Below are 16459 nucleotides of genomic sequence, written 5' to 3'. Positions count from 1 at the left end.
CTACTGTAAACAGGTAGGTACAGTGTGACTCTACAGAAATGAGTGCAAAAATAAATGTATCCTACAGAATGGATAAAACAATGCTGTAGATCATATCTCGGACAGACATCCGCAATATGCTCCGAAGATTTTTTTTTCATACAGGAAGAATACAGTACCGATGTTTGTTTAGAAAAAAAAAATACAGGAAGTCCTCAATTTCACACCAAGGCTGTGGGACATGGATGGGATTCGAAACCTACACAATAAATACACGTGTATGCCTGCAATTTAGTGTCAGGACAGATTTAAATCGCAGGGTACATTTTTGGAGTGTGCTAAAGCCTAGGGATGGTCAATGGGATGCAAATAATTCGAAGCTGATGCAGGAATAAGTAAATATATGCAAATTCCAAAGACCAAGTTTTATTTGATTGGTCCAATTTCAAGCTGCATATATTTGCATACAGAGTTTGCATAATTCTGCATCAAGTCGGAAATTTTTGCATCTCATTGACTATCCCTACTATAGCCTACAATGCACTGTCGATTTGATAAAAAATGTCAATAAAAACCAAAATGTATTAAAGGACAACTGTAACCTTAAAGGATACCCGAAGTGACACGTGACATGAAGAGACAGACATGGGTATGTAAAGTGCCTAGCACACAAATAACTATGCTGTGTTCCTTTTTTTCTTTCTCTGCCTGAAAGAGTTAAATATCAGGTATGTAAGTGGCTGACTCAGTCCTGACTCATCCAGGAAGTGACTACAGTGTGACCCTCACTGATAAGAAGCTTGTAAACAAGAAGAAGGTGTAGACCGAGAACCCGATATAGTGTAGTATTCAAAGTACAGGGATATATTGTATAATTTAAAGAATTTTATACTCACAAACATGGGTTACCGCAAAGGCAACCACTGTAATCGCAGGTGGGGAGAATTATGACCTGAGCCCACTCAGACTTAAGAAGTCGCTCTCTGTAGATAGGAAAAAAGATAGGGTAGCACCCCTCCACGCAGGGTGGACTTTATATAGTTGAAACTTTGAACAGAGGCGCCAAAATAGGATAAAAGCGTCTAAAGACTGCTTAAAAAGGGGGAAGCGGTGGACTTACCTCCCTCAAAATCAAACAGGCAGGGATTCGTTATTTATATCAAAATATAAACATTTATTGAACATACACTCCACTTTGCAACGCGTTTCGCAGGCACATTCCCTCTTAATCAGGCAATATACGGAGCAACTGTAAAGAATGCCAGAGAGTACCGAACTTAGACCGATGTATATTTAAAATAGTCATTATGTATAAAACAACTTTGATAACATGAATATTCAGGGGTCATAGGTTTGTAAATATATACTATGTGCTAGTTGTGTGGGTCAGCATAAATATAGGAATGTCGATAATGACAATCACAGCAATAACAATAATATAATGAGACTAATAAAAAATTGATTAAAAAAATAATTAAAAATTACCACGATAAATTAATCGTAGTATAGGATATATTGTATATTGTTTAACCACCCTGGCGTTCTATTAAGATCGCCAGGGCGGCTGCGGGAGGGTTTTTTTTAAATAAAAAAAAACTATTTCATGCAGTCAACTGAAAGTTGGCTGCATGAAAGCCCACTAGAGGGCGCTCCGGAGGCGTTCTTCCGATCGCCTCCGGCGCCCAGAATGTTTTGCTTACATCGTCGCCATAGCGACGAGCGGAGTGACGTCATGGACGTCAGCTGACGTCCTGACGTCAGCCGCCTCCGATCCAGCCCTTAGTGCTGGCCGGAACTTTTTGTTCCGGCTACGCTGGGCTCAGGCGGCTGGGGGGGACCCTCTTTCGCCGCTGCTCGCGGCGGATCGCCGCAGAGCGGCGGCGATCAGGCAGCACACGCGGCTGGCAAAGTGCCGGCTGCGTGTGCTGCTTTTTATTTGATGAAAATCGGCCCAGCAGGGCCTGGGCGGCAGCCTCCGGCGGTGATGGACGAGCTGAGCTCGTCCATACCGCCCGGCTGGTTAAGAATTGAATGCTAGGAATAGGGTATTGACCTTAGTATTAGAAAAATGAAAGTAGAGCAATTGTTGGGTGGTACATGATTGAAAATGAAATGATAATTAAATGATAGGAATAGGATGTTGACATCAGTGTTGGATAAATAATATACTTCTATTATATTTATCCAACACTGATATCAACATCCTATTCCTATTATTGAATTATAATTTAATTTTCAATCATTACCATTATATTGTTATTGCTGTGATCATCATTATCTACATTCCTATATTTATGCTGACCCACACAACTAGCACATAGTATATATTTACAAACCTATGACCCCTGAATATTCATGTTATCAAAGTTGTTTTATACATAATGACTATTTTAGATATACATCAGTCTAAGTGCGGTACTCTCTGGCATTTTTTACAGTTGCTCCGTATATTGCCTGATGAAGCGGGAATGTGCCTGCGAAACGGGTTGCAAAGTGGAGTGTATGTTCAATAAATGCTTATATTTTGATATAAATAACGAATCCCTGTCTGTTTGATTTTGAGGGAGGTAAGTCCACTGCATCCCCCTTTTTAAACGGTTTTTAGACGCTTTAATCCTATTTTGGCGCCTCTGTTCAAAGTTTCAACTCACTGATAAGAAATTCCCCTTTTTACCTCTTTCTTGCTCTCAGAAGTAATTTTCTGCTAGGAAAGTGTTTTATAGTTTTAATTTCTTATCAGTGAGGGGCACACTGTAGTCACTTCCTGTCTGAATCAGGACTGAGTCAGCCACTTACATACCTGATATTTAACTCCTTCAGGCAGAGAAAGATAAAAAGCAACACAGCATAGTTATTTGTGTGCTAGGCACTGTACATACACACGTCTATCTCATCATGTCACATGTCACTTCAGGTATCATTTAAAAAAAAAAAAAGTTAGATAATCACCAAAGAGGAGAGAAGGTTCTGGACCCCCTTAGAGCATTCATGTCAAATTCCGACCATTGTCCAAATCTGGCCCTCAGAGAAGAACAGGGAGGCTCTAAGGGATTCCGAACCCTCCCTACTCTTTGCCGAGTATCTTACTTTATTTTTAAATGTTATAGATTTCCTTTAAAACAACAAGGTCCTCTTGATCGATTTTTGATCACTAAGGGCTCGTTCACACTAGAGGCGCTTTTTGATTTATTTTTTTTTAAGCGCTGGCGATTTTTCAAAATCGCCCTGAAAGCGCTTAAACCATGATTTCCTACTTTAGATTGGGGCGAGCCGTTCGCTTTCCTTTCAGAGAAGCGCTGCATGGACCATTTTCGGGGCGATTTTGCTACAATGGAAGGCATAGGAAAAATGCAAAATGCTCACAAAAACGCTTTGTGCAGTGATTATGTTCGTGGTTTTAAGGATAAATACATTGTATTTATTCTTTTCCGGATCAAAGAGTCAAAAAACGGAATTGCTCTGCAAAAGCGCTTACAAAAACCGCCCAATGCACAGAAATCGCCAAGAATTGGGGAAAAAAAAAAAAAAGCCAAACGCAAACGCTAACGTGATCAGAACGCAATGTGAACAAGGCCTGATGGATCGAACAATGATGATTGAGAAAGGCATTTAATAAGCAATTCTTCAATCGTTCAGGATTGATTTCCTTCCCTTTTATAACAATACAATCTGAATGGTCGGGTCAAAAATAAAATAGTTCACTAAAAATTGTACCATTAATGGGCACCTTAAATAAAGCACAGTTGTTGAACTATAGGAGAGACAAGACCTGCGTAACCTTTACCTTATCATGTCTCCCCCCTGGTCAAGGATCGTCTATGCCAGTGATCTGCAAACTGGACTCTCCAGCTGTTAAGGAACTACAAGTCCCACAATGCATTGTAGGAGTCTGACAGCCACAGTCAAAACACAAAGGCAAATGCATTGTGGGACTTGTAGATCCTTAACAGCTGAAGAGTCATGTTTGCAGATCACTGCTCTATGCTATTTAAAGAATAATCGAGGCGAGAAATAAAAGTTAGCTTTACTTACCTGGGGATACTTCCAGCCTCTAGAGGTCTTGCATGTCCCTCGCCGCACCTCAGGTCTTCTCCCGGGTCTTACTGGCAGCCTCTGAAGTATTGCTGACCCCCGATGGGTCGGCATCCTCTGCGCATGAGCAGGCCTGCGCCCCGTCACCGAGAGCATACTGCGCAATACTACTATGCGGGTGCAGTACGCTCTCAATGATGTGTGTATGCCCAGGCATGCGCAGAAGACGCCAACCCATCGGGGGTCATCAACACTTCAACTTCAAAGGCTGACAGCGGGACGGAGGAGAAAACCAGAGCTGCGGCAAAAGACACACATGACCACTAGGACCTGGAAGAAGCCCCAGGTAAGTAAAGCTAACTTTAATTACTTGCCTTGGATTTCCTTTAAAACAACTCCAACAAAATATATGATTGGGCAGATTATGTAATTTCAAATTTGTATAATTTAAATACATGGAAAGTGAGAACTCCCTGCATATAGCAAGAATGTCAGTCAATTATAAGGAGCAGGCCCGTTTCTGTACACTATGGAGGTGGCCATTTTGGCAGCCAAGTTGAAATATTTTTTTTTCAAAATGGCAAAAACAAAATGGCAGCCAACACTGTGTATAACATTAACCTCCTTAGCGGTATGCCCGACACTGCGTTGGGCATACCGCTCTGTGGCCCAGGAATCCCCCATAAATAAATGTGCCTAATGGCTGCAAATCCTTAAGCTAGCACTAGGCTAGCTAGTAAGAGTGTCGGGCACCGCCTGATCCCCGCCGATTCCCCGGTTTATACGTTACCCCCCCCTGGATCCAGCGATCACGCAGCCTCCTGGCACAGCTCCGGACTCTCTATGGGGAGGATCGGGTTTGCACATGTCATCGGCGACGTAATCTGCGATCCTCCCCATAGTGCAGACCGGAGCTGTCCCGGGAGGCTGCGCCGATCACTGGATCCAGGCTGGGTAAAGTATAAACGGGGGAGCGGCGGCGATCAAAGGGTGCCGGAGACTACTTCTAGCTAGCCTACTGCTAGCTAGAGGGTTTATAGCCATTAGGGACAATTCTTTTAGAATCGGGCAAAAAACAACAACACCTCCTGAGCGGCGTAACGCTCAGGAGGTTGAATGCTCTGAAAATCTCAAATTTTTATTATCACTTTTCTTTTTCTTTATAACAAAATTATTACATATATTTTTTCCTATTTCAGCCTTGTCACTAGGGGCAAGAGTAGACGGACCTCTGAGATACATTGTTGTAGAATAATGGGTTCATATTACAAAGTATCTGAAAAAAACTAAATCAACAGCAACCAATCAGATACTCCCATTCATGTTCCACTACAGCATGGCACCAGAATTGGTTGCAATGTGGAACAAACAATTTTTTTTGAGAAACTTTGATGACCAAGGCCCAAGATTTCGTCCCTTGATAGGAGAAGCTAAATACTGCAATGTACAGACCTTTTTGTTTTTCAGTAGTTAAATGGTTTAATTACAGCAATTCCCTTTTTGAAGTTGCAAAACATCACATTTTTTAAAAACGATCTACAAAATAATCTTATAATGTACAAACATTTATGTCGGACTATATTACACGCATGTTCTTTAGGTTCTGAAAGTGGTTTAGCAAGATCCAGTGTTGAAAAGAAAATCTGAGAGGTCTTTTGAACTAACATCTTAAAGTTCCATGTATGTTATTTTAAAATACGCCTGCGAGACAAATGGCTAAACTACTCTGAGCATGTAATGACAAAAATACATAGTCAGAGGTTACCTGCAGTGTCAACTGAATGTCAAAATAATCAACAGCCCCGGAAATCCTGGTTACATAAATATTTTGCAAAAGTTGACTTCAAAAAGCCCACCTTGTCCTCACCTCTTCCATCTCCCTGATGGCCCTCGGTGTGATGAAGGGCTTTACAAATCAGCAGAGATGGTCAATGAGGAATTAAAGCATACTGGAAGTTAAAAATAAACCCCAAAAGTTAAATATTTCTCTCAGTAGTTGGAAGCCTTTTAGTGGTCCAGAGGATTCCCATATCATCATAGAACCCAATGTTCCAGCACAGAAGCCCTCTTCATCTTCTGGCCACACTCCCAGCTGAGAACTCACATGGCCAGTAGAATGAAGTTGCTTTTGCACAGCATTTTTCCTCAGTGCATGAGCACTTCCTTCTACTGGTTATGCACAGACCTTACTCACGCATGCCCAGCATGGATGTGCTTGTCCATGAGCAGGGGGCAAATAGAAGAAACCTATTCAACGTTGATGAGTCTAATAGGTTTAGAGTGACCCTGTGTGGAATAGGTGGGCTGCAGGAGGATCTGGGAATCCCCTGGACAAGCTAAATAAAATGTGAATGCCAGCTGAAATTATGAGCAGCTTATTGACCATCTCTACTGATCAGCAGGCACACTCTGGAGACCATGGTTCACGAGATGTCAACAGTCTCCATCTCTGGAATGCTTAAACATTTTGATAGAAAGCAACCTCTGGCTGTGTATTTCTTCATCGTATATTCCCTTTCTGTTGCCCACAAATATAACAGGTGTGCTTTAAATGAAAGTTTCAGGTGTCTTTTTTTAAGTGTAAGTAGTTCTAGATCTTGGGAGTCCCCACAGCTGTCTTCATATAGAGGTCATTGTCAAGTATGGAAACATGGAATGGAGCTCTACAGTCCTGAAATCGGAGATTTAGAGCATTGAGAACACAACTTCTGAACAAAAACTTGCATATGCCAAATCAACAGCACCCAATAAATAAATGTAAAGTCTTAAAGTATCCAATGGACGTATAATACACAGCCAGTCCTCTGAGGAAGGAACATGCCCAGAGGATTGAAAAGACCTCCAACCAGTTTGGAGACTGGTGGCCTCTAATTTCTAGGAAAACGCCACAGAACCTAGTAGAAACCATTATGTAAATAAACCCAAGCCTTCACACCTGCTGTATACTCAACATTAGGGCACAGGCTTGGGTTTAAGTTTTTCAGATGTCCAGTGGGCTTGCTGTGTAAAACAGATAAAGAATTCCATCTGAAGTCCAGAAATATGTAACAGTAGAAAGCACCAGAGACCAGTTTGATCGTCCTTCGTAATATGGATGCATAAGTCCATTACAGTAGATTTCACCGTAACACCGTGTAGGTAGATGTTTATTTTCCCCAGGATGGATGGAATCAAGAGTTTATGAACACAGATTGGGCAGGCCTGAAAACCCCTTGTAGCATGAATAAAGAGGGTAAAGCTTCAGCCTCTAGAGATGAACAGAAGCCGCCAAATTTTTATTATGATGAACAATGCAGGTTGCATTTCAGGGTTCATTTTGATGTTTGGTGGGCTTCTTTCTTCTGATATTTAAGATGGAAGATGTCATACTGGATTGTTCAGCTGCTTAACAATAGAAAGGGTATGTATTGTCAAACATGTATGGATTGGCTGTGCATTCAGGAGCTACAAAGTGGGTCCACAACTTGGTTTGACTGGCTTTTAAACTGGTTCTTCAGAAAAGAGTTAACCTCATTCTAAAAACTCAAAGTTACAGAGTACCCAGCAAGCTAAACACTCAAGAAATGGACGTTCAGCAACCTACAGGAGGACTATTGTTAGATAAAGAAAGAAGCCCAACATGTAGCAATGTCAAAGCAGTAGCAATATCTAATCTCTTGAAATGATATAATTATAAAGTCATTACACTTCCTCCTAAATCTCTCCAAATCTCAAAAGCTGTTTGCTTGTAGAAGAACTCTGGGCATCGCTCATATGTATACATCAATAGGAAGGGCTCCCTTTGTTCCTCACTGCTCCCCACCACTGTCAGATAAAAGAGGATTCCATAGAGTCATTTTCCAAGACGACCATGAGATCTACATTAAGGATTCTAGGAGCAGATTTCTCAAACCCAGTCCAAGGAAAACATGGGCAGAACTGGTGCGTGCAGATGTCAAGATCGAGGATTCTGATTGTTTGTTTCTGGACCTGTTGTTTTTCAGATTTGCTTCAATGTTCCTTGCACTGATTTTCATAAATCTGCCCCTCAGTTTATTAACTTGCATAGAGATGCAACAGTTTTGTGAAGTCAGATGCTTTATCTCATACTGGCTGTTCTGGGTTTAGGTGGTTGTGTGTTCTGACCCTTAAATAGATACTTTCCCCTCTTCTATGCTGAATCTATGATACCAGCTTCCTAGGACTTCACTCCTTCTCAGCAGGATGTTTCCAAGCCTATAGACATCACAGCTACCTGGTTATAAGGCTGGATGAGAGAGCTGAGCTCTGAATATGGCTGGGGTTCTAGGTGTTATGTTACGGACTGCCACCACTACTGTTAAGGTGGTACAGTAATGCATTATGCAGCCTTACCACCAGTTAGGCATGTCGCAACTCAGTACAAGAGCTCAGACTTCGCAAGGCCACTAATGTGGCTACATTTGGAAACGTTAATGGATTCATTTTTTCAAAAATCACTTAATGCTTCCATCTCGAACCCCTAAGTAAGCTGATAGAGGTTCACTCTTTCCTGAAGAACCTACTTATCTACATAGTGCTTCTCAAAAGAGATTTATTTCCACCAGTTCCAGAAGGAGTAATTCAAGTACTTCCTGCATCCTCTTCAATGACTTGGTTCATGCTGGTCCCATGTGAGATATGGGATAAGGGGTTGTTTAAGTCTCGGATGCTGCCTTGTCGTGACTGCTCATTCAGTCTGTGTGTACTGCTATGTAGAGAGTGGTCGGTAAGGCGGGACATGCTGCCTTGTGTGACCCGTTCCTCTATTCCTCGATAACTGCATGGCGTGTACCTGAAGAAATATCATCTTGTCATTATAAACATAACAAAAAAAAGCGATATCCCTATGCAAGGTAACTCAAACAAACATGTATGCTAGGAGCAAATAACCCTCTGCTTACACCAAGAGGTGCAAAACCGATAGTGTTATTGTTCATATTTGAGACATCGTGGTTCGGAACCCGAACACCTGCATTCAGCACCAAACAGTAGAATGGGTGCATGTCATTTAACGCTAAAACTTCCTCCTTCCAAGCTGGAAAGTTGAACCACCATGTCCCGAATTCGAACAACAACACTACGAACCAACCATGTGGAGGAGAGAGTATAGTTCAGTACTCCCTTTTGTTTCTGACGTATCTGTATCATAATACTAACAATGTTTCACAAATTGGTAAAATTGTATAAGTTGTTTAATTCTTAAGTTTACAGAGGCCAAGTTATAACAGTGTAAGAAAATGAGACCAGTGGTCTACAGCAACCCGTGAAATTCATTACTGACTTTTCCACCTTTCCCAAGCCAAGTAAAATAATAAAGCTGACCATAACTGTACAAAAATCAAAAGGGGGGGGTTACATCTGGCTATCTATACTGGGGGGAGCTACTTAAAGGACAACTGAAGCGAGAGGGATATGGAGGCCAGATACCACAAGGGGAAGTCTTTATCTAAAGGTACTAGAGATAGATCTCCAAAAAATTCTCCTAAAATTCCTGAAAAGTCACAGAAAAGCATGTAATGATTTAGTCACAACTGATCAGGCGATTTCTTTGCAGGTTACTGAATGGCTGTTTAGTCTACACAGCATGCACACTGTGAAACATGACATCATGACTAAATAAACAATCAATATCCTGAAGGTCACTATGGAAATAAAATGGGAGCTCCCAGCCCAACAGGCTATACACCAACCTGACTCAAACTTAGAAGAACAGATGACTAGAGCTCCACCTAATGGAAGTGTTTCCATTGGGCATGCAGAGACTTACAAATCAATCAGTCAACTGATCAATTTAATCACACACTTTTCCATGGATTCTCCTTGAGGAGAATTTATGTAGAATGAACATGTTAACCTCTAAAAAGAACCAACGTGTACTGGATGATAGCACCCCAATGTGGCCATTTTGGAGCACCTTCTACTGACTATGAGACCAAGCGTACGTGTCTCTCGTGTTTGCTGAGTACAGGGTGTACTGTTGTTAGAGGTTACCCGCTATGTGTCTGTAATGCTCTATCCTAGGGATATTATATGGATTTCTGATTATACTGAGACCTGTATTGCCAGCAGCGCGGCTGTGACAAACATTTATGTGCAAAGAGAAGGATTTATTCTTACTTTTTAGACAGCAAGCCGGACACTGTACTCCAATAAGGTGGTGAGCGCGGTATCGTTTGGTGTATATATAAATTGTGTCCCTTACCTTCCATCTCTAGAGCGATGGAGACTGCCATGGTAGCTGCTTATCTTGCTGTGGACGCTGCCCGCTTTACTCCTTTGGTCATCCATTACAGCCAGCTGAGTGGACGAGGCGTGAGTAGATGTTCCCTGAGTGGACGTCCCTCTTGATTTGCGGACGATGGGGGTATTGGGGTCTCGGAGAAGAGACTGGGCAGCAAAGTCCGGTTCCTGGAGGACCTGCCGGCTTTCGTTGACACCTCTGCTGAGAAGAGACAGACATTGGACGTTATACCATTGTGCCAGTTCCCAGCTGTAGAGAACATATATTGCACAACCTACGTAGTAATGTTTCAGTGAGAAAGTTTTAGATAGTCTGGCAGACTTTTTTTTATTTCTTTCTGGTCCTAATTCAATTACGGTATCTTTTCTCCTGAGTATTCTCACAGGAGATGCTTTATCATCTGATCAAAACACCTTTTCAGCATCTAACAACTGAAAAAGTGCTAAAAAAAAGTAGTTAAGAAAATATCAAAGAGCCTCCGACAACCTGTTTTGAGAATTTTTTTTGTATTATTTTTGGTAACGGAACAGGTAGTTTATTGTGATAAGATAGAGTCAGTTAAACAGTGACTTTGGAGCTATCAAAGTCACTGAACTTGTGACTTTTATACTTATTGTACATTGGGTCATTGACTAACCAAGTATCAAAGCCAATGGCAGGCTAGCAACTGTTGAAACTCCCACATTTTTATCAAGACGGGTTTATAACTAATTGGCCTCACTCAGTAATGGGAAATAAGAGACATTTTCACTCTTGCCTATCACATTCACTTCAAATGCATATTAAGGATCAGGATGTTTTTAAAGTGAAACAAGCACCATATTTAGCACCCAGGACATCTCAATAGCACATTAAAAATGCATGCCAACAATATATCTCTTTATTTAAAAAAAAAACCTTCAATTTCACCCTTTAGTTTTACATTTAAACACTTAAGGACCATAGGCTTACACCCCCTTAGTGACCAGGCTATTTTGTACTATTTAGTACTCTGCAGCTTTAAGAGCTCGCTGTAGAGCCATACAACTTAGCAAACAAATGAATCCCCCCCCCTTTTTCTGCTCCGATCGCTGCTGCAGGTTTCATTTTTTTTTTATACATTTGTTATTTTATTTTCAATAAATGAATCTATGTTTTATTTTATTTTTTACCCCCTCCCTCCCTCCCTCCCTCCCTCCCTCCCGACAGCCAATCCCAGCGATCCTCTTTCATAGGAATCAGCCTATGAGAGAGGATCGCATCTGGTGCCTCCCCAGGGGACAGCCGTGTCACACTGCTGTCCCCAGTACAGCGTTGCTGTAGATCGCAGCGCTATACAATGTAAATAGACAGCGGTTTCGCGTCTGATAGCGGTGATCGTCACTGGGAGACTGTTGACGGAGCGGAGCTCCGTCACTCAAGCGGGGATGCTCGTGCGATTCCCTGCAAACCACTCCTCCAGGACTTGACAAAAATTGGCGTTACGCGGTCCTGGGGGAGCCACCTTGTGGCCGCCGTTAGGCAGTCGTAAGGTGGTTAAAATTTAGCACAGGCTTTATTAGCCTACTAGAGATGTATACACAGACTTTATCAGCCTAATTAAACTACTTTAACCTCCTGAGCGTTACGCCGCTCAGGAGGTGATGCAACTTTGTGCCCCCCCCCTCCCCCGCTGAATAAATGTGCTGTAATACCTGCAAAACCTTCTGCTAGCACTAGGCTAGCTAGTAAATGAGTCCTGCACCACCGATCCCCGCCTCTCTCCCGTTTATACATTACCCCGCCTGATTCCAGCGATCGGTGCAGCCTCCCCGTTGGCCGCGGGATTGCTGGATCCGGGGGGCTGGGGGGGGTGTAATGTATAAACGGGGGATCGCAGGGGAGCGGAGTGTGCAGGACTCATTTACTAGCTAGCCTAGTGCTAGCAGAAGGTTTTGCAGGTATTACAGCACATTTATTCAGCGGGGGGCACTCAGGAGGACATATAGCGGTATGCACGACACAGTGTCGGGCATACCGCTAAGGAGGTTAATTAGGACAATTTCTTCAAAGAGCTTATCTATAGGGAATGTGTGACAATAGCCTCTGTGACTTCTGTAAATAAAGAAAGGCAAGAAGGGGAGGGGGACATGGCAGCTTCTATAGCCATCACAAGCCAGGAGAAATACTAGGGAAAGAAAATGTGCTTAGTTCCTTTAATTTCCCCAGCAGCTAATTGGGTATTAAAAATATAACAGTGACTTCGTCTGTTTATTGAGTGACCCCAAATGGTAATGCTTCCACTAGCGGCCCTCATCTCCCCCTGACCATTCAGTGTTGAAACTCACTCCTTCTTCTTCCGGCCGTGGAAAAAGCTGGCCCATTCGAAACAGGTCTTCTTGCTGCCCACCCAGAAGACGGAGGGAATGCCCACCACGAGGGCCATCAGGTACTTCATCAGAAATAGGATGAGGTCAGGACGGCTTGTCTGTTGGACCTGCAAAGACGTAAGGAAGTCGTGAGGTTCCATTAGCCAAACTCAACAGTCAACAACTGTCAGAAGAGAGTGCTGGCAATGGCAGAAAGGGATGGGAAAGTGGAGGAGGAGGAAACAGAGAAACTCAGAGCAGAAAAACTGTACTAAAGGAACTTGTCATTTGTGTACAGACAATATTACTTGTGCACAAAAGCAAATATGATAACTATATAGCTAATAAAAAGTAGGAAAACACAATTTTATTGAATGTCATGTCAGAGATTTATCCCATTTTAACTCCTTTCGGACCGACGCAGTTTAAATCTACATCGGGCGGGTGGCGCTGTGGTTCTGACCGGACATAAACTCTACTTCCCATTCACCGTACGTCCCCACCATTCCCGCTGCAATGTGCTGCCCTGCCGCCTCTATGACGGCAGAGCGCTGTGAGCCGGAAAGGACCAGTTTTTGGCTCCTGGCCCTGTCATTACTGTAAGCCAATCCCATTGGCTTACATTGAGTGACAGGGTCAGGAGCCAATGAAAGCGGCTCCTGACCGGCGCACAGCGATCTGCCGTTATAGCGACGGCAGAGAGAGCAGCCTGCGGCGGGGACAGAGCGGCGGGGACAGAGCGGAGTGAGCGACGGACTATTGCGGCGATTCGTTGGAATGCACATTTTAGCGTACCAGCAGCCTCAGGTCCTTAAGGGGGCAGAAGCTGCTGGTACCGAAGTGGTTAATGTCCATGCAATGTGTGTGTTTTTGCAAACAATGGGCCCGACCCAATTCGCTTTTCCGCCAAATTTTCTCCTAGGCGATATTTTCACATCTAACCAATAAAATGCTGTGTAAGCCACCAGCCAGCAAGGAAATACGCAGAATAATTCTGAAGAACTTTTCACCTACTTTTTGGTACTTTTTCAATTACAAAGTGCTGAAAAGTTATTGAAGACAGAAGATGAAAAATATCTTAAGAGAAAAGGCTTATTAGATCAGGTCCAATGGCCCTTTTTCAATCCACTTTAATCTCCTACGTTTTCTCCTAGGTCAGTGGTTCTCAACCTTCTCAGCACATGTACCCCTTTGTGGGTCATCCCTAAGCAAATGTACCCCATACTGAAGAAAGCGCCACGGCAAAAAAAGTGGGTGTAGCCATGACATGATGTGGTTAACAAATGAGATAGGGACTGTGTCCATACTACACTCAGCAAGCAAGCTCCAGTTACATTCAGCAGCGCCAGTTCAAAAATCCCGCTGCGCACGCTATGCTCCATTGAATTTACCTTTCAAAGTACCAAGTGCTCATGCAGGAGATGAGCAGAAGCACTGCGATTGGCCGACAAAGCTGCCTGTCACAGCTGCGCCCACTACGTGTTCTCTCTGCCTGAGCCCGCCCACACCACCATTTTGTCTGCGGCCCCTGGGGGGCCCCCTGACAAGTGCTAATGTACCCGCAGGGGTCCACGGACCCCAGGTTGAGAACCAATGTCCTAGGTGATATTTTCACACTGTATCAATAAAATGCCTTTTAGGCAAGAGAATAATAATAATTTTGCAGTAATTCTTCAATGGCAGGGTAAAGAAACATTTTTTTAACAGGAGATTAAACAATATCTAATAGGAGGAAAAAGTGAATTGAATAATGGCCGGTATCCATTATCACACAATACATTAGGATAACGCAGTACGTTGATATATACAAACATACCCATTGTGATGTATGGCAAGTGCATTAGAGTGCACCAGCATGCTGCGTTACTGCCCAACGCAATGCGCATAGTGTGACTGCAACATCTGTCACTGACTAATGAAGACCAGAGGGTCGGGGATTGAGATCAGACTAAAGCCTTGTACAAATTTCAATTATGATTGGTCAATCGCTGACCCATTTTACCACCTTCATGTCGTATGAGAGCTTCCTGCACAATCTGCTCATAGCATTTAATATCTGTTGACTCTCATACTACATGGAGGTTGTAAAACTGGTCAGTGATAGGCCAATCATAAAGTGAGTAGCAGGCTTTAGGATATGTACACACATCCAATTTTGATTGACCAATTTGTTTATAGTATTTAAAATCTGTTGCCCCTCATACTGCATGGAGATGATAAAATTGGTCAATCCAAATTAGATGTGTGCGCACACCCTAAAGCAGCGTTTCTCAACCTTTTTACCCTTGAGGAACCCTGCAAATAACTTTTGGATCTCAAGGAACCCCTGCAAACAATGTTTTGGTCTCGAGGAACCCCTGCAATGTTTTAGCAGGAGGCACGGTCTTTAAAAGTAGGTGAGGCTGTTAATTTCACTAACTCCTATTACACTGCCACTCATTACACTGTGTTTATTATTATTCTGACCCCTAATTTAGAGATTCTTTTTACAGTACCCCCTATTATAATGTGCTCTATTATACTTCCCTCACGATGGGGTAAAATGCCAAGGAACCCCTGCAGAGTCCTCAAGGAACCCTGGGGTTCCAGGGAACCCTGGTTGAGAAAGCCTGCCCTAAAGGGTCAGCAGATATTTAATACTATAAGCAGATTGTGAAGGTAAACCATCATACTGCATGGAGGTGGTAAAATTGGTCAGTGATTGGCCAATCATAAATTAAAGTGTGCACCAGGCTTAAAGAGGACCTGTAGTGAAAAGAACATCAATAAAATTGCTATTTTTTTTTTACAATATTCATTTATGAATTATTTAGTTAGTGATTGCCCATTGTAAAATGTTTCCTCTCTCTGATTTACATTCTGAAATGTATTACCACTAGTGGCGACGTATTTAGTTCTGCCAGGTGATCTGTACGGAACGTTCGTTACTGAGGGCTCCTTCACACCAGAGCCTGTTTTCTGAGGTGCAACGCAAAGTCGAAACTTTGCGTTAACCAAGGTAAAATGAAAGTCCATAGACTTTCATTTAACATTTCACATCCAACGCTACGTTTTGGTGCGTTGCGGTTCTACGCACCCGGGAGCGTTTCTTTGTCGGGAGCCAGCATTTTCCCGTTGGGTGAATTAATTACTACCGCCGCTGATTGCGTCGCACCGCTACATCCTGACGACACACCGCAGGGCATATAACGCTTGCGGGAGAACGGCTCCTGCATGCGTTCTAGATGTGAAAGAGCCCTGAGAGTTCTATACACAGAGGGAGATACGGCTTGCTTGGCAGTTGAAAAAAAGCTGCTATTTCCCACAATGCAATGGGGTTCACAGACAGCCAACTGCCAGGACCAAGGTCATGACATCACACTGTGGGAGGGGTTTCACCACAATATCAGCCATATACACCTCCCTGATGATCTGTTTGAGAAAAGGAAAAGATTTCTCATGGGAAAGGGGGTATCAGCTACTGATTGGGATGAAGTTCAATCCTTGATTAAAGTTTAGTTAGTAGAAAGAAAGATGAGGATCTCAGATTTCAACTAAAACCAATTGAGAAGGAGCGAGGGAGAAAAGGGGGGCGAGTATGAAGAAATGAAGGACACGACATGAGAGTTCTGCATTCTTTATTAGCACACAAAGGCAGGACTACAAAGCACCACGCAAGGCTTCCATTTGTTGTCCAAACACAACACAAGTGCTGCAGAGTGCTCTTCTAACTGGCAATGATGACAGCACTGCGAAGCACTTCAATGAAAGATGTTTTTCTTGGACAGTTATTGTGCTACAAGCAGAAGTAAAAGTGAAGTGAAGATCTCTGGCAAGAAAGGCAGACAGGGTGTCTCGCTGGGCCGTTCCTATAGCACGAGTTTTGGAAAGCAGCCAACTA

General features: G+C 42.9%; 1 protein-coding gene across 2 annotated transcripts in view; it reads right to left on the bottom strand.

Annotated features, from left to right (window-relative positions):
• Nucleotides 1-8546: 8546 nt before the first annotated feature.
• Nucleotides 8547-16459, bottom strand: part of FZD3 (frizzled class receptor 3) — a 158645-nt gene continuing 150732 nt past the window's right edge. The window contains exons 5-7 of one of the 2 annotated variants that reach the window (XM_068280059.1): nucleotides 12559-12707; nucleotides 10214-10453; nucleotides 8547-8803 (exon numbers count right to left, since the gene is read on the bottom strand). In XM_068280059.1, the coding sequence (XP_068136160.1) occupies nucleotides 8593-8803; nucleotides 10214-10453; nucleotides 12559-12707 (600 nt within the window). In that variant the 3' untranslated portion in view covers nucleotides 8547-8592. The remainder of the gene's footprint in view (nucleotides 8804-10213; nucleotides 10454-12558; nucleotides 12708-16459) is intronic. The other variant, XM_068280060.1, reaches the window with a different exon arrangement.

The sequence above is a fragment of the Hyperolius riggenbachi genome, chromosome 4, assembly GCF_040937935.1.
Source record: "Hyperolius riggenbachi isolate aHypRig1 chromosome 4, aHypRig1.pri, whole genome shotgun sequence".
Classification (NCBI taxonomy): Eukaryota; Metazoa; Chordata; class Amphibia; order Anura; family Hyperoliidae; genus Hyperolius; species Hyperolius riggenbachi.
This window is presented reverse-complemented; position numbering and strand designations above follow the sequence as displayed.